At 37.0% G+C, this 26,475-nt stretch overlaps 2 protein-coding genes across 8 annotated transcripts in view; both read right to left on the reverse strand.

Moving 5' to 3' along the window:
• The window catches only part of LOC128869765 (uridine-cytidine kinase), a 33,146-nt gene extending 16,662 nt beyond the window's left edge, over positions 1–16,484 (reverse strand). For 3 of the 4 annotated variants that reach the window (XR_008455363.1, XM_054112380.1, XM_054112377.1), the window contains exons 1-6: positions 16,242–16,484; positions 15,682–15,747; positions 15,407–15,597; positions 12,125–12,270; positions 11,954–12,051; positions 11,775–11,823 (exon numbers count right to left, since the gene is read on the reverse strand). Coding sequence is in view for 3 of the 4 variants with exons in the window: in XM_054112380.1 (XP_053968355.1) it covers positions 11,775–11,823; positions 11,954–12,051; positions 12,125–12,270; positions 15,407–15,597; positions 15,682–15,747; positions 16,242–16,343 (652 nt within the window). In the remaining variant the exon portion in view is untranslated. Of the gene's footprint in view, positions 1–10,290; positions 11,226–11,774; positions 11,824–11,953; positions 12,052–12,124; positions 12,271–15,406; positions 15,598–15,681; positions 15,748–16,241 lie in introns of those variants that run through there. The other variant, XM_054112381.1, reaches the window with a different exon arrangement.
• An 8,416-nt stretch (positions 16,485–24,900) lies between these two features.
• LOC128869800 (helix-loop-helix protein delilah) overlaps positions 24,901–26,475 on the reverse strand; it is a 71,934-nt gene continuing 70,359 nt past the window's right edge. For all 4 annotated transcript variants that reach the window (XM_054112405.1, XM_054112398.1, XM_054112408.1 and 1 more), the window contains one exon: positions 24,901–26,436. In XM_054112405.1, the coding sequence (XP_053968380.1) occupies positions 25,397–26,436 (1,040 nt within the window). In that variant the 3' untranslated portion in view covers positions 24,901–25,396. The remainder of the gene's footprint in view (positions 26,437–26,475) is intronic.

Below are 26,475 nucleotides of genomic sequence, written 5' to 3' on the forward strand. Positions count from 1 at the left end.
GCATTAAGCAAAACACAGCTGTTCACTAATCCGCGTAACAACCGTCTGTCACTCTACAATTTTAATCAGAATTAACTGCGCCGAAAATTCTAATTAACGCCGCCGACTGTGTAACTTATTTTACTTCAATAATTCACCGAATGAAAAACATCCACACAAACACTTTTTCATGTGCAACTCATTATCAGGTTTAGAGGTTATGGATGCATTCGAAATAAAAGCGGCTGATGTTTCGCAATGTGGCGTTTCGAATTTACTGCATTTACCGTCACTGATCACAACTGTGTTTTTTTTTTGCGGCGCTCTTCTCTAAAGCGCTAATTGCTTTAAGAAACTCGAATACCTACCAAGAAAAAAATTAACTAAGATAATAAAAAATTTAATACTAAATAAATGAATTTTATTAAAGAAGCACTAAATCTTTGTTGGTATTGTTTTACGCTAAAATTTATAATTTTAAAGGAATAGCATATGATTGTATTACATTTTTTGGTATTTAAAAAATAACAATTCGAATTAATTTTCATATATTTTAGATATGTGCGATCTCTTCTATAGACAGATCTGTATGTATGTATGTATGTATTATATAGAACTTAGGCGAGTAAACTAGAAAAGTCTAAAATTGGAATTATGAATGAATGACAAAAAATTTAAGATTTTTAAAGATATTCTTAAGATCATTGAACTATAATTATTAGTAGAATATTTTACATATATACAGCTATAGACAGAGAAATAGCACACTTGATTGAATAAGTTTTAAAACTTTTTTTTTTGTTATTTCAAAGCAATTATTGCTACGTTGCACATACCGGTATTTTGATAATCTAGGCGGCCAAAAGTCAATTTTGTAAAATGCATTAATTGATTTTAATAAAGAATAAAATAGAAAGATAACACAATAGAGTATTCACTCCTCCCCCTCTCGCGCTTTTTCTTCGCGTGCGCTACCGCCGTATTGGCAGTCAAAAGTTCATTGCTTATCACACTACACATATCTCGCTCGGCGTTCGGCAAGCAACAAATCTTCAAAAAAGTAAAGTTAACATATTTAAAGTTATATGTCTCGTTTTAATGATGGAAATTGAAGCTTCAGGTATGTTTTTCCAAATTTAATAAATATTTTATAGATTTTGTTCATTAATAACGTAGTTTATTGAATTCCGGACAAGGAGAAATAGTGCATTTTTTACACATATTTTTTTTATTTGTTAAGCTGAAAGTTATACTTCCAAGTCCGTCCAAGCTTGAATTTTTTTTTCAGATTGTGTACATATGCTTTGAGATGTAGAATAAAGTAGAATTAGCCGCAGAAAACCGCAGATTAATTAATTGTGGAATTACAAAAGTTTCATGGAACAGTTTTTTTTAAAAGCGTTTTCTATACTTGTTATTTTTTGGTTTGTTTAAGGTTCTCAAGGCACTTCAGGGGTTCGAATTGTGACTCGAAAATACCTATTCGACCGCATGCAAGCTCAGAATTTACCAAATTTGGACGAAAAATTAAACTCTTTACAACAGGAGCTTTTGTCAAGTGAAAAATACTCTGACGAACAGATATCAGCTCTTAAGCACAATTTTTCACATTTTAAATTACAAATCAAGAAAAAGTGGCTACAAGTACATAAAAAGGAAGATGTTTTCCTATCAAAGTACAAGTACAAGTGATACTGATTGTGATTCAAATATCTTCCAAACCTGTTTTCTTCCATTAAGGTTAGTCTGTGGAAAAAGTGATAAAGTCGTTTGGGAAAATCCAACGCCCTCTTCAGCTCGTTTTTGTCGTCCTTTGAGGTTCCGGTTTGTGAAAGAAAGTGTGGGCATAACTAAAGAGGAAATTGACTTCGTAACTGAATTTTTGAAATCGCTGTCAGCTACGGATTTAGAATTAAATAGTTTAACCTTTAAAGTCAGTCACGTGTTCGTCTTGTCAATGGTAGATGGCCAAGTGTGAAACGCTGCTTCTGGCATAACTTCTACCAATAAGTGCTATATTTGTGGCGCTACATCCAAAGATTTTAATCAGCTGCATTTAAAGCACGATATTAACCACGAATGCCTTGAGTTTGGTTTATCTGTTTTGCACGCCAGGATAAGACTCTTTGAGAGTATACTCCATCTTGCCTACAAGTTGCCTGTTCGAAAATACAGAGAAAGAAAGACAGAAGCGGAAAAAACGCTCGAGAAAGACAGGAAACTTGAAATCCAACGGAGATTCCGTAACGGGACTAGCTTGCTTGTTGATATGCCAAAAGCTAACTTTGGAAACACGAATGATGGTAACACAAGCAGGAGATTTTTCGAAGATCCAAAGTTAGCTGCTGAAATAACCGGAATCAACTATGATCTCATTTATAGGTCAAAAGTCATATTGGAGACAATTTCATGCGGAGATAAAGTGGACTCGGAGAAGTGCATGGTGCATTAATCATAAAAAATGCATTAGAGCCTATTGGGCAACTTTCGAAGTAAGGAATAAACATTTTAGAACTTACCGCCAAGACTTCGCAAGAAAATTTTCCCGAGAAAGCTGCAATAGAGACATTTTTAATCGACTTTTTTTAAGTTCAGACCCTTTATTTAGCAGCACTAGAAATGTGAAAAGAGGAAAATTAAAATCATATTTACCGGAAACGTTAAGTTTACTCATTCCGGCCCAACCTAACGAATCTGATTCATCAGATAATGAAAATTTGTAATTTTTTCCTTTAATTTGTTTCATTTTGCTTTAGTTCTTATTGACGTAAGATTATTTATTCAATTAAATTTTTTTTTTGGTTCAAATAATGTATTTTATTTGACACCTTCTGTGAAACTTGGCATTTGATAATAAATAATTAAAACATTAATAATGATGTCTATTTTATATAATTTAACCTATAAATACCCAAAAAAAAAAATCATTTTCTATTTATTCTAGTACAAAATGGTTGTATCTTTAAAGATACCACGGTCATTTAAGGGTTAATAATATAATAATTCAATAAAAAAAGTCCATTGTCTAAATGATGATGAATAAAAGTATTTAAGACTATAAAAAACGTTAAAATAGTTTTGGCCGCCTAGATTATCGAAATACCGGTATGTGCGTTGGCTGGAATTTAGAACAATGTATATTTGGGAATTATTGGCAAACTATAATGTTTTTTTTAATGAAACTTGGTGGAGATGTTAGTGAGATGTTAAGGAACACACTTTATAACTTTAAATTATTCGGAAAATAATAAGATTTTAATTATTTGCATTCAAAATGCCCTCGGGAACTTCACTATAATTTGCCACATTACACTCAATATTTTTTAACATTTCACTAAAATTCACCAAACATACACTCACACGCGTGTTTTTACTGATTTTTATGCTAATATTCTAATTATTTCTATTAAAATTACTACATACACGCATATGACGTTTTAATTTTGGGTTCAATGGTTTTAACACGGAAAGGAGTTTTGCGCAAAAATACTGTGGATTGCGCAGTCGGAGTTGGACTGATGATGGTTATTTTTTTGAAGCGCGGCCGAAGGCCGCCCACGCGAAAGGAGTTCTACGCAAAAATTCTACAAATTTACAAAAACCCTTCTAGTCGACGCTCCTGTAAAATGCAAAGGAACCTGCGTATGTATACCGTTTGTTTAACTGTTATTTTCCAATGTTATTTTTTCCATTGTTTTTGATACGTATATTGTTATTGGTAAGTACATCGTAGTATATTGTTACTGATATATTCAAGCGTGCAAGTTTGAAATCAAGTGAAAAGTTAAAATACGGTCTTTAAAAGAAACCATTGAAAATTTTAAGAATGAATCCACCTGAAAGCGGTAAGTTTATAATTTTATTTATAAATATATCTCATAGTAATAAATTTATTTACAGATTGTGAACTTCCCACAACGAGCAAAGCGATTCCAACGCCCGGTAATACTTCTTTGCCACATAGTCTGACGGCGTTGGAAATAAAGTCTATGTGGAACTTTTCGAAAGTAATGCAAAATATGAACACAACGGAAAAGTGTGTGGCATTTGCGGAGGAAAACGGGCTTGTGTTGCGTTCCAGGCTCTGTCGCACTCATAGGACCCAAATGAAACTACAAGCTAGAGGAAACGATTCTTTGGGTACCTTTAGGTGCAGTAAGGGACAGTGCAAGAGGATGTCAGGAGTGTCCAGAGCTACTGGAACGTGGTTCGAGCAATGCAAAATATCGCTGCCACATATTTTTTACCTTATGTATGCATATGCGCACCGGTGGTCGCACGAAAATGTACGCTTCGAAAACTATTTGGAGGGATCCTGTCTTTCGACAGCCACCATTTGCGACTGGTATAATTACTGCCGTGAGGCGGTAAGTTTATACCAGATTGACAGGCAGGACTCGGTGGGTGGGATTGGGGGTCCTGGAAAAGTCGTACAAATTGACGAAAGTAAATTTGGCAAGCGGAAGTATAATAAAGGTAATAAGTTATATTTGTAATAAAGTATGCACTTTTTTAACCAGTATGTTTAAATTTAGGAAGAAGAGTGGAAGGCCACAGGGTTCTTTGCATTATTGAGGACTGTAGTGAGGATCTCCGCCTAGAAGTGTGTCCAGACAACATACGTTCCGCGGATGTGCTCTTACCTTTAATTAGAAAGCACGTCAAAGAAGGCTCTATTATACATACGGACTTCTGGAGAGCATATGACTGCTTGGCTAATTATGGTTATGAGCACAAAAAAGTAAACCACAGCGACCCCGACAACCCCTTTGTGGCGGAGGATGGTACTCACACGCAAAGAATTGAGTCCCAATGGCGCGTTGTCAAAAGATATTTTAATAAAGAAAACTATAACCACCCTGTTTGTTTTACAGATGTTATAGTTGAATATTTGTGGAGAAAATCTGTAAATAAAAATCACGAAGACCCATTTGTTAAACTGAATGCACGTTTGTGCCACTCAAGTAATTTATTGCAAACGGAAGTTCATCCAACCTGGATTATTTTCTGAGAGACTATCTCAAAGATAGGGTGAACGTAAATTCACTAGAAACAATTAAAGCTTTGAAAGATAAAATTTGTCGCAACATTGCTAAGATATTTAACTAACCTTCATTCGGTTTGCGGGTGATTGTTAGAGTTTTTAACAGTGTAAGCTCTACATCCCTTAAAAACAGCTTAAATCCATTGTCCAGCAAAATCACCCGATTTCACCCCTTCACATTTTTTTCTTTGGAACTATTTGAGTTCGCGAGGTAATGCCAAGAAGCTTCAGACAATAAGCAGAAAAATTACCAGGGATGTTGCGCTAAATCATGGAAAATGCGATAAAACGGGCTCAAATGTGCATCAATACTGGCGGCAGACATTTGACGGAAAGCAGAAAAAATCTGGAAGATCCAAATAAACATTTCCATCACACAAAATATTTTTTTATTTATTTAATAAAAGAAAGTATTCAAAACCAAAATTGCATGATTGATTTTGCGCCGACTTGTATAAGAGTACTGCAATGGAACCATACAAAGGGACAGCAACAGGCCGGGAAGAATAAATTAATCTTGTAACCTCTCTAACAAAAACTTAAAAAGTCAACAACTATCGGCGTTACCCTAAGGGATGCCAACCAATGAGGAGGAGGCAACAGCTTAGCGTGGGATCTCTCAATCAGCAAATGTCGCAAAGGTGTCACTCACCTTTCGCATATGTTTACAAAGGAAAAAACACGTTTTCACTTACGAGCTTTATTTCTTCCTTTCGACGTGGATTATCGAGACAAGGGTGCATTGATTCATTTACTCCGCCATTTGGCATTGAAACACCACACAAGCTACCGTGAAACACTGGTACAAGTTCCAACGTGGCTGTCCATCCAAGCAGGATGAATATGGTGAAGGCCGTCCAAAAACGGTTTTTGTACCAGAACCAGTCGATGCTGTGCGTCAATTGATAATGCAAGATCATCATGTGACACATTGGGAGATAGAAGTATTCTCTGGGCATTAACGGGACCAGCAGTCATTCATATTGAATGAGCATTTGGACACCAGGAAAATTTGTTCTCATTGGATACCCTATAATTTGGCAATTGTCCAAAACAGGACTCCTGTCGATTGGTGAAAACAAATGTTGAAAGCATGTCATGTTTCAAAGCATGTCTATGGCATCGTAACAGTTGACGAATCTTGGATCTGTGCATATGTGTCGGAAATGTGCAGAGATATTTTTGGAAAGAGCGAATTGACATTCTGACATTCAAGCGGCACTCATGGCATTATCGTCCTGTGAGATCAAATCCTCACAAGTCCTTGAGTGCATCGAGAAACTTAATCTACTAGGAACGCACAATTGCATCCGGCCAATTCGGATTCCAGGACACTGGGGTATAACTGGGAATGAAATATTGGACGCATTGGCGAGAGAGGCTGCCGCCTGGCCTTAAATAGGACCCGAGCACTTCCATGATACGGGACAACACACCATCAAGAAGAAGCTTATAAGTGAAGAGGTAGGGCTAAGGGATGTTTGCTGGCACCAAACTATGGGGTTACACCAGGGGAAATCCCTACGAGGAGGGTACAACCAAAAGAGGATTAAAAATTTCATAACCCTTTCCAAGAATAAACTGAGAATGCTCACGGGCATTTTCAAAAGTCACTGCAAACAGCGAAGTCATCTGCACATGATCGGGAGCTGGTCTACTGATTCTTGTCGTTTCGGCGACCAGGAGGGCTTCAATGCACCTTCTCCTGCAATGCAGCGCTATAGCGCGGAGAAGGTTGAGACATATTGACCAATTGCAGCCAGAAAAAAGGTATATACGCTCAATCCAACCCAGCTCCATCCTGAGTTTAATAAGGGAAGTGTCTTGATGAGGTACCGTGATGAGTACAATGCACAAAAGACAATGAGGTCGAAGTGCAAACCTCATAGAGAATCTAATCTAATGAGCCGAAAACAAAATATCAGTAAGCCAACACAAAATTGTTCGCGGAAGACGCACCTCAATGTAAATAATCATATATTTTCTCGGAAAATCTGGTCATGGCGCAACTATACCACTACAGAAACTTAAGACACTCAAGTCTGAGTGTTACACAACCATTTGTTTGTCTGAAGTTTTCGGAGAATTAAGGAAAACCGACCGCCAAAGGCGAATTACCCTTCACCAAGGCAATTCGAGCTCTCACGTATCGGCCACACAAGAGAGTTTTTGAGCACTCAAAAGATTAATTAGGCTGGTCTAATGATGCAAAAATATAATGTGAGCTTAATGTTTTTCAACGCCCGAAGAAGACCTTAAACAACTCATTTTGGAGGTATCCACTTCTAAGTGGCAAAAGTGCTGAAGTGCGCAATAGAAGAGCAATAGCAATGAAGAGCAATAGAAACACACGTAGACAGCCTTTAAAATATAAGAGAATATCATTTTTAACTTCAAAACGGATTCTACTTTATTTGATTATCTGAAAGCCTTTGGCATTTCTCTAACTAGAACACCAAGAATAACATTCTTAAGTTTACCAGACAACGAAAAGAAGATAAAAGCTTTCCTTGATAAGATATATCCTGGAATTAAGACATCTGCAGCTGGTCTAAAAACTCATCTGTCAGAATTCAGAGTGTTAAATCAGAAGGCTCATTGGATCCCGAGGAAGAAGAAGATTTTGAAGAAAACTCCTGAGCAAACAAGTGTATGCTGTCAGTGTGACATTGACCCTTGTGTTTGTCCATCCACATCACAAAGTTTAGTGAGTTCCTCAGCAACCTTTTCTGAGTCAAGTAGTCAAAGTTTATCATACCTATCTATAGGTATGTCAGGAAGAACCAAAGTTACAAAAATGGCACAAGGAGGGAATGTTTTTGATCTAGGTGATGAGATCTCATCTGCTATGACAACTAGACCTTCTACTTTTGATATTCAAGTATTGGAAACAGAAGCACCTGAAACTGACGACTTTATTTCAATGATGATAATATATCTATCAACCGACGATGTAATGCAAAGCATGATAAATACAGTCTCCTATCAAGGTTTCAATCCAGTGTTCATAAGAAAGCTTATGTCCAAACTTCAGCCCGATGCCGAAGCTCGTAAGAAACAGATATAATTTCTTATAGTATTGATGCTCTCACGAGGTTCAGCAATAATATCTAAGACGGGCAAGGTTAAACAAGAAACTCAGCGGTATAGTTCTGAGTTATATTAGTTAAATTATATCGCATCACAAAAAATGTCATCGCAACACAATCCAACAGAGAAACTATTACTCTTCCACGAATTCTCAACAGTTGCCCAGAAGTTGGTTTCGCAGTTCTAAAGAAATTCCCAAAAATTAATCGACCTGTAACAATCAAACACATGACTTCATTAGGATATGATGACTTCGAAAGTTATTTCCGAGGTGGATTTATTTTCTCTATGTTGCCTACTAAACAGTTAACCATGAACGGTGAACTATAGAGGCAGTCATCAAAGCGATTCTAGCATATCAGGTTGAGGAGACTATAGTATTGTTTAAAAACAAAAATGACATTAGCAAAGATCAGATCTTATCAGACATTCTTGTATACTTACTGGCCTCATACATGAGCGATGTGGTTTCAGATAAAATTCGAGAAAATAAACAAAACTTTGCTGGTTTAAAACACGCTAGTTGTTCAAAGTGGAAGTTGACTTTCAACTCTGCTTACTCTAATAACACAGACATACATATGAATTTGGGGATTTAAGTCGTTCAAGCGAATGCTGAAGCGTATTGACTTCCAAGGAGAATATTTTGACAAATAACCAACCCATTTTCATTAATATTTTACTATTTCATTATTGGGCGCAAAGTATAAGAGGCAACCTCTTATTATTGACACATCGGCATTGAACGCCTACATCTGTATCTTAACTTTGTTCTTGTCCAAAGTGGATCGCGCCCTAATTAGTGCAGAAAGGTAGGCCAAAACCTTTACACTTCAAAACTAGTTTTTGTAACCTAAATAGTACAATGAGCATAGTGGGCATTAAATTATCTTTTGTAGATAATAATTTTTTTCAAAATCGCAGAAATGGTTGTTGAGATATGATATTATTTAGATGAACCAATTTCTAATGAGGCACTCCTTAAATAACACCCTGTTGCTGTTGTTGTACCAGTTTAGTGAACCTTGCCAGAGCGGTACATTCACCGATCGTCTTCGTGTGCCTTTACATACTGGGCATACAGGTCGATGCTCGAAAGGTAGGAGTTTAACCTACGCAATTAAGAGAGCAGCATGGACGCAGGTACCTGGTGTGTCTAAAAGGTATAAACACGGCTCCACCTTGATGAAACTGTTTTTAACAGTCTCAGGGTGGAATCATCCGAGAGTGAAGGAATGTTATAGGCTTAGTGGGAGCTTGCCCCACATACCACTGGTGTGATGGCACCTTTGATGATGTTTCTGACATTTTCGATTTTAACCTCCTCTGCAAGAAACAAAACAAAAAAAAAAATACTCTGCGCGGTCCAGTGATTGTAGGTGTGTTTTGTCCTGGATCTCGTCAGTGAAGTTGAAGAGACACCTCTTGACATGCCTGGGAGGTGGCTCAAGCTCTAGCAAATGTCTGCAGAGGTGATACTTTCTATAGCACCCTAATAGAAATTGCTCACTGAGAATTTTGCTGTGCTGCTTAACGGGGCGTATGGAAGCCTGCTTGTGAAGCTGTTACGAGGGGACATCAGCAGGCATCCCGTAGTTGTACTCGTTGCAGGATTTTGACATGTCTTTGTCCATTGCGTATAACTGATGCCGGGCGACCAGACCGGCATAAAAATTCTTGTTGTAGCAACATAAAGATTCTTGTTGTAGCAGCATAAACATTCCCCATTATTATTATTATTATTAGAAGGCCATTACGCACTGCGACCAGAGCTGATCTATTTTGTAACCCTAGAGTTTTAGGCTTTTTAAAAATTTTAGCACAATTTTGGGTTTGTTGTTCCAAAGATTGCATGGAGATACTACGATACCACCGAGATGGTGAAGTCTCTGTCTGCCCAAAGCAGAACATTCACAAAGCACATGTTCTGAGCTTTCTATGTCCATTTCGCAAAAGCGGCAGACATTGGTCTCGGATAGACCAATATTATTTAGATGATACCTCAAGCCGCAGTGACCTGTAAGACGTCCTGTTAAAAGACGCAGATCTACTCTGTTTAGTGAGCGAAGTTTGTCAGATATTCCTTTGTTGGGACTTAGGAATAGTTTGGCTTAACGCTGACCGGCACAGATTAGCCAGTGTGCGGCAAGTTTTCTTTCTTCCCATTTCCTAAAGAATTCATTAATGTGGCCTTTTGTGAGTTCCCTATAAATGCACACGCTATGGTGCTGGAGTGACAAGTCTTTTTCCGGCTCATTCCCATAACGTAGAACTGGCTGTCGTGGGAATGGAAATGTAAATTAAACACTTTTTCCATAGTAATATACATAGGCTTAGAGTTTTCACGGCACAACTTGTACTTCTGTGTGTGCTATTTCTTTGCCTACTAAAGTTGTCGCATAACAGGCTAAATTAATTTAAAAGAGTAAACGAATATACAATACATAAGTTTATATTTTTGCATTTATATTAAATTGACATTTTTCATAATAAAAAAACGTTTTGTAGTTAAAAATATATGTGCAACTACTGTTAAATGTAATTTATACAGGTGTGCTATTATTCTGCCCATAGCTGTATGTATGAACTTAGTGTGTTATTGACCAACAAAATCTGTTATGGTATTTTGCTCACAACTATTGTATAGCTTAAGCCTATGAAAAATTAAATACAAAAAACATTAGCGGAGATGTTAAACAATTTGCATTTTACTAATTTCTTCTTTTGTGCGGTTTTTGCTTTTTGTTTTTTGCTTGCATATTAGCGGTGTTGATAGCGTGCACTGCACATTCTAAGTGTTTATTTAACAAGACACATTATATAATATATATGTATGTATGTGTGCGTGTGTATGTGTGTGTAAATGTTTGCTCGCCTGAATAATTTGCCAATCGAATTATTTCCTATCTTATGTAAAATATTTTTTTTTTTTTTTTTTTATAATTGTTTTGCCTAATTGTTTGTTTGTTCATTTATTTCTAGTGTTCGCGCACCATGCCGCCAGCTGTACTATTTATTGTTGTGTGTACTGACGAGGAGGCATTTAAGTTGTTAGTGCTGCCGCCGGGTCTAAGAATTTCTCCGATATGATGTACAATGAGATCAATGGCAACTGTAAGAAATATAACAAGTAACAAAAAACGGAACTGGAAATCAAGCAAGAACAAATTCAACAACACCACGAAGAAAAAAATAATTAACTAAGTTGATTATACACAAAAACGAAAAAAAAAAAAACAAAACAAAAAAAAAAAACAAAAAATCAAAAACTCAAACAGCAACGTGTAACTCAAATACTTATATCAAAATATTTTTACGCGATTTTTATAGTATTTTCTTCGTACAATACAAACCCAGAAAAATGTTGTGTATTTTTGTTTGAATTTTGTGTTATTGAGAAAAGTTTGAAAGAGATTACTTTACGCATTTAATAAATTTGTAAAAAGTAGCTAAGTAACTAAGTAATCGCTCTATGTAGGTATATTTATTTATTTTATTTTTTTTCAAAGTAACTTAGTAACAACCAAAGAAGCGCAACTAAATGCTACTTAACGAGTATGTATAGTATAACTGTTATCAACTGTTAACTTTTTGACAAAAATAAGGAAACAATAATAAATAAGTATACAAATGAAATTAGAGCAAATGAAACGCTACGAACCTGTGTTATCAGCACCACGCGGTATTATTACATCTGCGAATTTTTTCGTCTACAAATAGGAGAAAAATATACTTGTCAGACATAGTAAAACTTATATATATTTTATTTTATTGTATACACAAAAATATGTATGTAAGAATGCTTGTTTATGCACATAGGTATGCGCCCGCTCCACTTACCGGCGAGCAAAACTCTTCAAAGGCAGGCTTAACGAATGTCATATACTGCGTCAGTACGGCGTCTAAATCGCGACCACGTTCATTGATATCACGCGGCACTAAAATTACATAATAGAGTATTAATAAGCAAATGAATGCAAATAAGAAATGTTGTGTTTGTATAAACTTCACCTCTTCGCGCCAACCGCGTATCAGAGTCTGTATCCACAAATAGTTTCATGTGAAAGAGGTCACGTATTTTGGGAAAATAAAATACTAGTATACCCTCGAACAGCACCACATCAGCCGGATAAATAGTTAGCATATTTTCATGGTCACTATAAGGTACACACATATATATGATAGAAAGCAATAAGAAATATATCACTAAATAAATAAATAACTAGCAATTATCACCTAATTTAAATGAGATAACATTGTTATAGGGGCGTGGTATCGAACTGGATTTTTTCTTTTGTTATTTTAAACTATGCAGTCAAATTAAATGCAGATTAAATTAATTATCAAGCCGCCGAAACTATTTGTAAAGGGTGTTTTTTTTAGATTGGATTAATGACTTTTTCGTGCCTGAATTGGACGATGTTGATGTGGACGACCTTTGATTCCAACAAGACGGCGCTACATGCCATACAGCCAACGCAACAATCGATTTATTGAAGGAAACTTTTGGTGAGCGCATTATCTCGCGCCGTGGACCTATGGCGTGACCTCCAAGATCGTGCGATATAACACCGCTGGACTATTTCTTGTGGGGCTATGTGAAGTCGCTTGTCTACGCAGATAAGCCCGAGACGATTGACGTCTTGGAAGAGAATATTCGGCGCGTTATTGCTGACATACGGCCCCAATTGCTGCAAAAAGTGGTCGAAAATTGGGCCTCTCGGCTGGAATTTATTCGAGCCAACCGCGGCGGCCACTTGCCCGAAATCATTTTTAAAACATAATGGCAAACACGTATCTTTATATTAAAGCTAAATTCTTGGCCATAACATTAAATTATATACGTTTTATTTCATCTTGAAAACCTAACCTCTAAAAAAAACACCCTTTATTACCAGAGAATTGTCGTATCATGCCACACATGTAAATTTGTGGGGTGCGTATATGACAAACAAGCAAAGTAAACATGATTAATTTAATAAATTTGTGCGCCTAGGCGAGGCGGTGGGCATTGAACTGGCTGCTGATTACATTGCAATCGCTAAGAAAGAAAAAAAAAATACCAAAAAGTCTAAGGTTTATTAATATAAGCGAACTGTTGTTGTTGTCGCAGCAATAACATTCCCCATACATGTACGGAGAGTGCTGCTGGAGTTACTAGACAACCCTTGGTCGGGAAAAGCTCGAGTCTTTCAGCTAACGTAGAACCGGCTGCCGGAATGAAGTGCTGGAGTGATAGTCCTTGGCAGGATGTATAGTGAATCCGGGTCGTTTCGGAGCCGGCTCTCGGGAGGGAACGGCCTAAGCGCCCTATTTCCATTCATATTTTAAAATTGTTTTCTAAAGTTAACAGATTCACCAAAATTTATGAGCAGTGTTTCATACTGTTACACGTACAAGAACAATAAAAGTTCCGATTTATAGGCCACGTTCTGCTACAATAGTGGATGATTTGCGAAGCACTACTTTTAAATTATATATGTATACATATAATATGCGCGTACACCCTTTTTGAGTGTTTGACCGAGCTCCTCCTCCTATTTGTGATGTGCGTCTTGATGTTGTTCCACAAATAGAGCGACCTACAGTTTCAAGCCGACACCGAACGGCAATGTTTTTTATGAGGAGCTTTTTCATGGCAGAAATACACTCGGAGGTTTGCTATTGCCTGCCGAGGGGCGACCGCTATTAGAAATATGTTTTTCCTAATTTTGGTGTTTCACTGAGATTCGAAACGACGTTCACTCTGTGAATTCCGAATGGTAGTCACGCACCAACCCATTCGGCTACGGCAGCAATGGCAGCATGTATTTAAAAAAGTTTACTGCCAAATCTATATATCGTCCCCTTAGTATAACAATAGCCTATGTGCTCATAGGCTATTATTTTTTTATTGAATTTTTGGATTCTCCATCGTCGATTTTATATGTGGTCAAAATTTGGTCAAATTCTAGTTCCACAAAGTGCGTCAAAACGTCAGTCAAAAATAATAAATATTTACAGACATAACGAGATTTGAGTGAGAGCTACTTTCGACAAAAAGTTTGAAATTCATTTTCTCAAAGCATCAAAAAATTTATAGGCTATTTTAATACTAAGGGGACGATATAATATTAATACGGAGAGCAAAATTTTGTCGTACCTTGTTTTAGTATTTATAGTCAGAGAAAAAAGTTGAAACATATACCAATGGATAGCATATGTGGAGACGGTTTGCACAATGTATTAAAATAGATACATAAGTGAATAGGTGCAGGTAAAATTAATCACACTATTTTACCTGTATTATGATATATCATGTTATAGTATGTATCATGATATTATATATATGTATCGTGATATAAAAGTTCATGAAACAACAGGAAACTTATATATTGTGAATCAATACTATTATAAATTTGATTCAGAAACTATGATGGTCATGGAGCACGCTAAGGAATCTCAAGCGCCTATCCGCCAGAGCCGGGCATTTGCAGAGAAAGAGTCTCTTTCTCTGTAGGATCCCCACAGCTTCTCCAATAGGGGTTGTACGGAATTCCAAGCTTCTCCGCATGAGTACCGATCACCCAGTTACCAGTGAACACCGCAATGAGTTTGGAAATTGAATGGCGGGGGATTCCCATCACCTTAAGCGTTGTATTTCTGTCGTATTGAAGCCATAGTGTTTTCGAAATAGCGGGACCCGATGTCTGCGAGAGGGACAGCTGAAACCGGTTCTGCCGACCCCTTCCTGGCAAGCTCGTCGGCCATTTCATTTCCTTCTATATTCCTGTGCCAAGGAACCCAGATAAGGGAGATGTTTCATGCTCGATTGAGATGTTTGAGTTCCTCCTTACAGGAGTTCACCAGAAGAGAGCTGCAATACGGCGACGACAGTGCCTTGATCGCAGCTTGGCTATCGGAAAAATTGTTAATGTCTTAATACATGTAAAATGGGATATTTTTCACATTTAATTTTACTACATCTATTCACATATAATATATCATGTAAAAAGTTTCAACATAAGCTATCCATTTATATATAATATGTTTCAACTTTTTTCTATGACTATAAATACTAAAAAAAGGTACGACAAAATTTTGCTCTCCGTATTTATATAACGTCGAAATTTCGACGTACGGGCGATCCTAGTACTAAATAAATTTGCTTTTAATTATTTTAGAATACTCATAATAAATTTATTTACTTATTACTTTTGTTGTGAAAGGATACATAGCGCACTTATAGAAGCTTTAGCAACAGTGTGCACTGGTCACTTTAATAAAAATAAGCCTTAAAATATTAATACTTACAGCGAATTTGCGCGATAATCATAACATGGCACCTTAACAATTTTGCCTTTTAATATATCCTGCAACGAATCATACATCAAATTCTCATTGAACGCATCCGGGTGATCGAAATTGAAGAGACCCTTTTGAGCTTTCGTTTTTTCAGCGGGTGTTAGCTCACGGTAAAAGCTATCTTGACTGATTGAGACAACCTAAAAAAAAGGATTAACTAGAATAGAAATTGCTCTCCGACAATATGAATATGTAATCGTTAAAAGTATGCGTTCATTAATTACCTGCCGCTGCGCTTGATCCATATCAGCTTGGCCCAGCTGTTCCATAATTTTATTACATACTGTCGACTGCAATAATAAGGTTTTGATATTACAGTGTATGGCATACACATATTAATGATAACAGTGGTTTTATACCAAACTGAGGGTTTACTTGTAATGTTTAATGGTAAACTGCTAACAAAATTTAGAAGGCACTAGAAGCTGTAATTTTAATTAATTAAAAACCATATCACCATTTTAAAAGGGTGTACCTGATGCAATGCGGTAATGCTTTGAGGAAATTAGCTACGAAGGGGTGTTGCAATTCAGTGACACCACCATATTAATGATTTATCACATATCCTTTACACTACAAAAGAGTACTTATTGGTATTGTGGTATCTATATCCAAGCATCAAGAGGATAAAAGCACCACATGCAACTTCACAATAGTCTGTTTAATTCCGACACTACTATTTCACAACACTTTCAGACAAAGCAAGCTAGTGCGAATCCCGTTTATATTTTAGAAGCCGCACATTTTTCGTCCTCGACGAAGTGGCGCACTTTTCCATACTCACCTTTCCACTGGCAGTTCCACCCGCCACACCAATGAGAAAAGGTGTTTTTATATCTGTTTTGTGTTCATTATTTGGGATCAGTAATGTTTTGTCGATATCCATTTTTTCTATGATGTTCGTGTTTTTGCAGGCGCACCAAATAATTTATATTTGCACTTAATATAATAAATTTTACACTATTTCTACTGTTGTAGAAAACCTCCTACAGAACCAACCGCATTGTGTAAACCAGAACAAATCAGCTGTTATGCATGGAGTTGCCAGTACGGTGTAAAATGATTGTAAGATTGATTGCACTTTTATTCCTACTTTACTACTTAAATAAAATTGCATATTTTAAATTTATTATATTCTATAGTATTTTATGTAGAATAGGAAAAGCTCCTCCTTCTATTTATGGAGGGTGTCTTATGTTGTCACACAAATGGAGGAACCTGCAGTTTTAAGACGAACGACAAATGATTTTTATAAGGAGCTTATAATATGTTCACATATAAGTATATGATCTACTTTTTCGTGTTTAACTCCCAAGCCCTAATTAAAAAAAGAGGTTGTCTGTAAAGTCGGTTTACTGACGATAGTTTAACGTGACAACGTCATAAGAAAATATTGATGGAATGGTTGCAATTTTCAAAACAAAATTTTAATTTTATTTGTTTGATAGATATTTTGTATGGATATGCATATTTATATACATATATTAGTATACAACATATCTTATAAGGTATGTGGTAAATATTACCATACATTTTTTCCTTCATATATAATAAAAAAATTAATAATAATAACATTAAAACAACAGGTATTATTAACAAACTTTATTTTAAACTCTTCAAGTAAATCAAATTAATAATAATCAATAAGAAGGCATATGCAAATACAAATACGTGAATTTATATATGTACATATGCGCATATACATACATATATACGCTCACTTAAGTAGGAGAGAGCAAGATGTCGAACGCTGCCGTTCGTTTGCTTTGTCGTTCCGCGCTTTCGCTTGCAGTTCATTCAAGGTAACGGCAATGAGCAAGGTAACGACAAATGAGCAAGGTAACACTAATGAGGAAGGTAACGACACATTTTTTCGTGCGTGCAGCCTGTTAAATCGAATTTTAAGACGTTATCACGTCAAAAGACAGGTTCCCCATACACCATTTCTTTCCAAAAATCTGCGATTATAAAATAATCCCAGACAATAACCATACTTCGATCATTATTTTTACGAATGTAAAGAAAAACGTCGGGGCAAAGTCTAAATAAAATGGGTGTGGGCGAAGAAAACAGCTTTGTAGACATAATTCTAATAAACTGTTTCTTAGGTATTATTAACTATGCATTCATTTAATAGAAAACAGCGTGCGTGCATAAACGCTTTATACTCTTATTACTTATCATAAAATGTTACATCGAATTTCGAATACATATTGCTGCCATGATTTTTTGAAACCTCATTAAACGTCGTTTACGGTTTTCTTCCAACTGTTTATTATTAGCAGCCAATTAGGCAATAAATTAGCTGTTCCTTCTCCTTTTCTTTTCTTTATATCGCTAATAATAAATAAACAAACCATAATTTCTAGAAGAAACACCTTTCACTATAGTATTGACAGCTGATTGTCAATTTTGCACGTAATCTGCCATATGTGAACGGGTCGATTAATTTTGTGGATTTATTGGTAATTAATGCATATAAGAATGTACTTTTATTCAATGGCATTTATACATTCGAAGGTTTCCCACTGTTTGCTGAGGATCGACCGCTATTAGAAAACACTATCATTTGGTGTTTCATGCACAGGGACTTAAACCTGTGCACTTCTGAGTGGTAGTCACGCAAACTTATTTGGCTACAGCGCACGCCTGGCGTTCAATATATAAATACACATAATTAACTTAAATTTTCATTCAAATTAAATGTCATTTCTATGAGAATAAAAGTGTTGCGCACAGCTGGCAGCATTTGTAGCCATTAACATATGGTTTTACTATGCTGCCATCTTACAAAGATAAGATTTGGTCAGATATATTGAGGAATTTTTGAGAAAAAGTGTGAAATGAAAAATATTAAACTTGAAAGTTCGAAGCTTGTTAGATTCATTATAAATAATTGTGTACAAATAAATTTAAACGTACAAAGTGAAAATGGAAATTATAATATATAATTGTTGAATATGTTGTATTTTTGAACTTATAAATTCATGTCCATTGTGCTTAAAATTAAACGTTTGTAGAGTTCCGGAATCCAGATTAAAATCTTTGCAAGCTTGAATGCAACCCTGCTAGTGGTTGAACGGTTACTCTCTAAATAACTGTTACATGTAAGCTTCCGTTTTCCGTATTTGAAGTAACTTTTGTATTATTTCTGTTTGCCACGTTTTATTTGCAATGTCTACTATTGCTTTGGACAACGAAATAGCGCAGTTATAAAGGGTGTTTTTTTAAGAGCTATAGGAAAGTTTTTCAATAAAACACACGTAAAATTCAGAAAAATGCATGAAATTTTTATTTAAATCGATATTACAGTCCATATAATTTAATTTTTGAAGATTATTTCATGCAAATGTTGAACGCGACTGCGCTTCAAATGGTCCATCCGCTTAGTCTAATTTTGGCATACTCTTTCCAATGTTTCGCCCGGTATCTCACATATTTTTGTTTTTTTTTTTTGTTTCCATTTGTCTTTATTTATTGAATCTTTCTTGTATAAGAAACTAACAATAAGTTTACAAATCTTATATACTATAGTAATATGTTTCCTTTGCTCAAATGAATAAACCTATATTTACATATATGATTAAATCGGTTGTGAATCTCCAATTCTTCATAGTTGGAGCTCCCATGGAGCTCCCGTGATTATCCGCAAGGCTTCTCACATATAAATGCTTTAATGTTGTCTTCCAATGACCCGATTTACACGAGGAGACATCTGGAAGGGAAACATTTTGTTCGGTGGCGAAGGACGGTCGGGGAAGAGAGAAGGAATTTTGTCTCCCGTACTCGGCGACACGCTTTGCTCTTCTTATTCGTATTTCCAATCTTTCCAATTTTTGACAGTTGCTTCATTCGTTTTTTTCTTTTGTGGGAGAAGGTTCTGAGTTATGTGTTGGTTTTCAAGCAAACGGAAGATAACAAAGATGACAAACATCCGAACACTGCTTGGGAAATGCACGATTATTTTTGCTAGTAAAGTAGGTATAATTTAAAATATATTATGGGGCATGTTTATGTTGAATTCTAATTTTCCTCGCATTTCTAGTTACTCAAGTTAATTTTAAGTTAATTATTTACATATGAAGTATTTTTAATTTAATTTTTTTATTCAAGTTTAAGAATTTATAAATATATTTCAATAAAAAAACAACAAATTATTTATTATTTAACCAGTTTGCATTTTTCATTCATATATTTAAGAAACTGTTGTCGAACGCTCTCTGCTTTACATGTAAGCGCGTGCTAGAATACATCCGAACCAGACGATGCTAAAGTGTTAAATGTCAAAATGTCGCGAAAACATTTTTGCCCGTGTGAACGCGAATGAAACTTCAAAAGAGAATTTCCAGTGTCTCCCTTCCAGATGTCTCCTCGTGTAAATCGGGTCAATGCGTTAATTGAAGCATTAACCCCCGTTTTTGTGGGGCTATGTTAAAGCTCATGTCTAAAGGCGTTATATCGCACGATCTGGGTGGCCAATTGACAGGTCCCAAACGTGAAATTAAATGTTCACCGAACTCGCCTCTCAACAAGTCCATTGTTACGCGTGCTGTGTGGCATGTGGCACCGTCTTGCTGAAACCACATGTCATGCAAGTCAAGCTCTTGCATTTTGGGCAAAAAAAAGTTGGATATCATTTCACGGTACCGCTTACCATTCACAGTTACGTTACGATTCGTAGCATCCTTGAAGAAGTACGGTCCAATGATACCTCCAGTCCATAAACCGAACCAAACTGTGACCTTTTCTGGATACATTGGTAGCTCTTGCAATTCTTCTGGCTGATCTTCCCTTCAAAATCGACAATTCTGCTTATTTACGTGCCCATTGATCCAAAAATAAGCTTCGTCGCTGAACACAATTTTTCGATAAAAAAGTGGATCTTTGGCCAACTTTCCCAGAGCCCATTCACCAAAAATTCTGTGTTGCGGTAGGTCGTTCGGCTTCAATTTTTGCACCAGCTGTATTTTGAAAGGCTTCACAACTAAATCCTTTCACAAAATGTTCCACGTTGTTGCTGCGAACGGCGACGACGATAGTTGATGGTCATCATTAACACCGGCCGATACAGCTGCGATATTTTCTTCAGTTCGTACTCTACGTAAGCGTGTTGGTAGTTTTATGTGCAATAATGTAAATTTGGTTCAAAATTTAGTCACAATAGCTCGAATAGCCGCTTCAGTGGGTCGATTAAACTGACCATAAAATGGAAGAAGGGCGCGATAAACTTTCTTAACAGAACACGCACTTTTATAATAAAATTCAATGATTTGCAAGCGTTGTTCGTTTGTCAGACGATTCATGGTTAAATTATAGACTAAACTGAAGATGTTGGACAGTGAAACAAAACACGAAACGTGCGTCAGCTGTTTAAACCAACTGTTTAAAAAGATAAGAGCTAAAAAATCACCCGTTATTTTGCTAGGCCATCCAGTAAAAATAATTCTTATTTTATATGATTGTGGGGAAGTGCGCTATTTTTCTCTATACCTGTATATAATAAATTAGTTATATTTTTTAACACAATAATTTTTAATATTAAATATATTCTGATAATCATATATGCAAGTTGTTACAAAAAGGTGCTCATCAAAAAAAAAAAAGTACAGTACAATCCTGATAGTCCGACATTTCTTAATCCGACACGTTCGGTAATCCGACAACCTCATAACGTCTATGGATGCAATTGACATTATTTTATTTTGATCAGTCGTAGCAGAGCAGCAGAGGGGGATTGTGTTTTGTTTCCCGGTCACCTCGCTTTTGTCATTAAATTTGAACGGCGCCAGTTCTCTCGCGATTTCTGACGGTGTTGATGTGATTTTTTTCTGTCTTTTCGTATAATTATTTTCTTTAAGTTTAGCAGTTACGTTTTTGTTCCCCCACTAAAAGAAATATTAATAAAAAGGTTATTTTTGCATTATGCATTTTGATCATAATTTTCGAATTAACATTGATTAAATGGAACCTTCGGTAGTCCGGAATATTTGATAATCCGACAACGAGTCAGTCCCGTATGTGTCGGACTAGCACGATTGGACTGTATTGGTAGTAATCAAAAATTGAGAGGGCTGGTGACATTCAATGTGCGAATAAATGTTTATTTAGTGTTGGACATTTTTTAGACTGCAAGAATTATTCAGCACAAACACATGTTCTCTTTATGGTAATACATTTTAACTTCTCCATAGTTTTTGACTGCGTACTGGCAAATGGGGAAGCTTGTAGGCTACTAATCGCAGATCCCTCTTTTAAGGGCAATATCGCTATTCTATCGGATAGCCAAGCTGCAATCCAGGCACTGGGTTCAGCTACAACAACCTCTAAAGTAGTGGAACAAAGCAGGACTAGCCTTACCATCTTGAGCGAAAATCATAAAGTTACCTTAATCTGGGTCCCGGGACATCGGAGCATTGTATATATTGTATATATATATAATTGGCGCGTACACCCTTTTTCGGTGTTTGGCCGAGCTCCTCCTCCTACAGTTTTAAGCCGACTCCGAACGGCAGATATTTTTATGAGGAGCTTTTTCATGGCAGAAATACACTCGGAGGTTTGCCATTGCCTGCCGAGGGCCGGCCGCTATTAGAAAAATGTTTTTGTTTCATTGAAGGCAATGAAAAAGCGGATGAACTGGCAAGAAGGGGATCTGCCATTAATAACGCTCTTGCAGAATCGGTATTCACACCACTAGGTACAGTCAAGAGTGCAATTTCCCTAAAATACCTCCGAATCGCAGATTGCAGATGGAGAGACCAGACGAAATGCAAAATTAGCAGAACGTTATGGCCCACCTACAACCTTAAGCAATCGTCGACATTGATAAACATGAAACGACGGGACGCTTGGATGCTAACGGCAGTCATAACTGGCTTTTGGTCTGTGGGAGAACAAGCAGCCAAAATGGGCATCCCTCACAACACATACTGTCACAGTTGTAAGCAACCGGAGAAAAATGAAACAATATTCCATTTCCTCTGCCAATGCCCTGCCCTATGGAAGGACAGAATGTTAACCCTGGGTAAACCGCTGCTCGAGAATCTGGAACAGCTGTCTGGCTTAGATGTCAACAATCTGATAAGGTTCCTAAACCGCACAGACTGGATATAGTCATGCTGAAAATAACTGGTAAACAAGTTGGTAACGAGGATGTGGCATGAAAATGATGTGGAGCGCTTGTTGAATTCTGGAAGAATCACCACTTAAACCAACCAACCAACCTTCTTCGATTCTTTTAGTACGCACTGATTTCCAATACTTTTCTGGTGAAAATCGAACGTCGAGTTTCATCCTTCCGTCCATGGCGACGCTTTCACCTTCATTTCATTTAAAAACAAACCATAGACACAATTAATTGGCATATCTTATGCAAATTATGTCGAAAATTTAGTATTTAATTACGTTTTTGGGTATTCTACCTTCAGGAGAGAATCCTTGTTACGTTCTTGATTTTTATTAAAGTTGGGTGATCTGAAACGTAGGATATATTCCATCCTAACACCGGATAGTTCCGTGAGTATGTCAAATTGGAATTTTCCCAATAACCTTGATCTACTCCTAGCTAAGGCTGGACAATTACAAGGGAAGTGTTCTAGTGTTTCTAGAAGAGTGCCTACCTAACAGCAATGATCGGTACAAGCCACGACCTTCGAGATGCTCTCTTCAGAGGTTAAGCAACACTCCTGTTCTTCTCTTATCTATTTGCGGCCAAATTAGCCTAGTTGTAACACACGTACTTTCTTCTCTCCATGACCTATTGGCCTCCTGGAGAATATTAATATAATACTCTGGAAGATAGTACCGTTTCTGGCTAGCTTATCGGCCCTGCAATTTCCTTCAATATCTCAATGTCCCGGAACCCATATATAAGGCTGACTTTGAAGCCAATATCATTTAGAGCTGCCAGGCATTCCTGAGCAACCTTTGATCTTAGTATAACTGCCTCCATTGATTTGATGGCCGCCTGGCTGTGGGAGAAGATTCTTATCGTAGTTCTTGTTACGGCGTCTGTGTTTAGATACACAGTTACAGTTACCTCCTTTATGACTAATACTTCTGCCAGGTGGACGCTACAGTAGTCCGGAAGTCGTGCAAATAATTCTAATACTAATTCTTTAGAAAATTTTCATAGCCTATTTTATTTTCTAGCTTCGATCCATCCGTGTAAAAATTTATTTCCCCTCTTTTCCATGGTCTTTGAGTTTGCCACTCTCTTCTTGACGGGATGTTGGTCTTGAAGAGCCTGTTGAAGATGGGTTTCGGGGAAAAGAGTCGGTTTCTTGATTATAACTGCTCATAGTCATGATGAAAAACATTTTTCTAATAGCGGTCGCCCTTCGGCAGGCAATGGCAAACCTTCAAGTGTATTTCTGCCATGAAAAAGCTCCTCATAAAAAACATTGCCGTTCGGTGTCGGCTTGAAACTGTAGGTCCCTCTATTTGTGGAAGAATATTAAGACGCTCGCAACAAATAGGAGTAGGAGCTCGGCCAAACACCCAAAAAGGGTGTACGCATCAATTATATATATTTTTGAATAAATTAACAAGAGTTCTCTAAAGCTTTTAGTAGATCTTCACAACATTTAACCTAAAATACCTTTTTTTATGAAGTTTGCGGAAGGAAGAACATAGGCAACCCTCCCATCGCGGATTTTTTCTTTTTGGCGCTGTAGTTATTGTTGTTGTAGCAGCATAAACATTTCCGATACATATACTGGGACTGCTGCTGGAGTGAGAGTCCTTAGCCGAATATAAATCCGGGTCGTTTCGGTAACGTAGAACCGTCTCTCGTCGTGCATTTATTAGAATAGGATAGAATAAAATTTGAGGTTTACACTTCGACCTTATGGTCTTTTGTGCTCTCTAGTCATCACAGTACCTTATTCAAACCCAGTTTCCTTATTACACTTAAGATGGAGCTGGGCCGGGCTGAGCGTATATGCCTTTTTTCTGACTGCATCTGGTCGATATATCTCTATCTTCTCCGCGCTGTAGCGCCACATTTAAGGAGAAGGTGTATTGGAGTTTCCCGGGATTGATCGTAGAAACGACAAGTCAGTGGACCATATCCCACTCCGTTGTGCAGATGACTGCGCAATCTGCAATGGCCTGTGAGAATGCCTGTCAGTTTGTCCTTAGCGAGGGTTATGAGTTTCCTAAACCTCTTTTGAATGTACCCACAGCAAGTACTTCTCCTGGTGTAGTCCCATAATTTGGTGCCAGCTAAGATCTCTTAGCCTTAGCTTTTGACTCCGAAGCTTCTCCTTGATGGTGTGCCGATTTTGGAAGTTTTTTATCACAAAATATAATGAAATTTCCCTATAGTTATTAGTCTCAAACTTAGTCGTGCTTTTTATTGCTTTTTTATTGCATTTAATTTATTTTATTGAAACTTTAGTATTTGTGTTAAAACATCTCGTTACAGTTTATGATCGCTATCTCTTATTATTAAAAAATCAACAATTATAAAGGATATTTTGTTAATCAAAAAAATAAATATTTCGGTTTACAAATTTTAACATATAAATCTCCTTTATGAAAACAATCTCAAAGTGTTAGCTAAGTTTCTTATAAAACTATATAAAAAGATGAAAAATAGTTAAACAAAATACAGTCAACTCCATTTAACAGGGACGCAAAAGGATAATACATTACAGATCATTTTGTTATTAAAGTAAGTATGATAGTTTAAACTTCCACGCACTTCTTCAGTTCAGTTGAGTTAAATGCATCAATATTTGATTAAGTTAAGCAACAAGTATTAAATTATAATCTATAAGAAATAATATGAAATACTAGTGATGGCCACGTGAAATGGTTGCAGGGGTAAGCTTTCTTGTGGTAAAGCCCAAAGCTCAAAACTCTTTCGATCAATTGAAGTAATTCAAACTAAGTTAGTTAAAAAGTATTGCATTGGTGTAGATGCAACTCCGCGGGTTATGTTAAAAACATATCCAACGATGCATGCTCTGGATATTCTGGGTGTAGAAAATCGCTAAACGGATTGAATGTATCTAAAGAAACTAATGGACTAATGCACGTCGTCGGTGGTTGTTCCATAGAGAAGTCCAGCGACTCGGGCGTTGTGCCAAGGAACTGCAAGCTCAGTTCCAATGGCGCATCGATATCACCTAAAATATTATGTTCAACTGTCGGCCTGGAGTCCAACGCGCTGCCGCCAAAGATACTATCGAATTTGTCTTGTAAGGGACTGTGACAGGGATCGGAAAGATGCAGCGATTCACCATCAGATTCTAGAGTTAAACTATTCAGCTCGGACATGGAAGGCACGAAACTGCTGGAATAACTGGGACTGGTTATACTGTCGAGAAAGCTTGATGAATGTGAGGAGAGCGAATCGCCACTGCATGTTACAAAGGAGGAAGTAGTGCTGGTATTTGACAAATTAGCGCGACATGAGTCAGGCATTGTGTTACTGCTACTACCCAGTGCAGCGGTGGACGGTGACTTTAACTCCTTCTTTTTACGTTTTCCCAAACGTTTGGGAGACTTATGCACCGGCGCACTGACAGTTGTGCGTCCTGCGGTGGCTTTGTTTGTTGGCTTGGTACTTTTAAGCATTGCAGCAGTAGATTTACTAGACTCAACTTTCAAAGCTTTCGGTGCCGGCTTCTGTTTTATCGTTGTCTCGTCACTAGCACATAAAAAGTCGAATGGCAATTCGCCTTTGAAATTAGGAGTATTTAGCACCTCCGACAGCAAGTTTATATACTTCATGGCTAACCGTAGCGTTGTGATTTTTGTAAGTTTCTCATTGGTTGGCCCCGTCTCATCCACGGCGATGCTTTGTGGCACACAATGCCGCAAATTCTCAAACGCGGAATTGATTTCACGCATGCGCGTACGTTCACGCGCATTGGCGGTTTTCCGTCGGTATTTGCTGAGTGGAGGCGCTTTCGATTTGGACAGTGTGGTATTTTGTGTGCGCTGCGGTCCTGTGGTCTCTTCAATATCATCTGGAAGGTAGAATTAGTTCAACTTTAGCACGGACAATT

This window comes from Anastrepha ludens, chromosome 2 (assembly GCF_028408465.1).
Source record: "Anastrepha ludens isolate Willacy chromosome 2, idAnaLude1.1, whole genome shotgun sequence".
In the NCBI taxonomy this organism is placed as follows: Eukaryota; Metazoa; Arthropoda; class Insecta; order Diptera; family Tephritidae; genus Anastrepha; species Anastrepha ludens.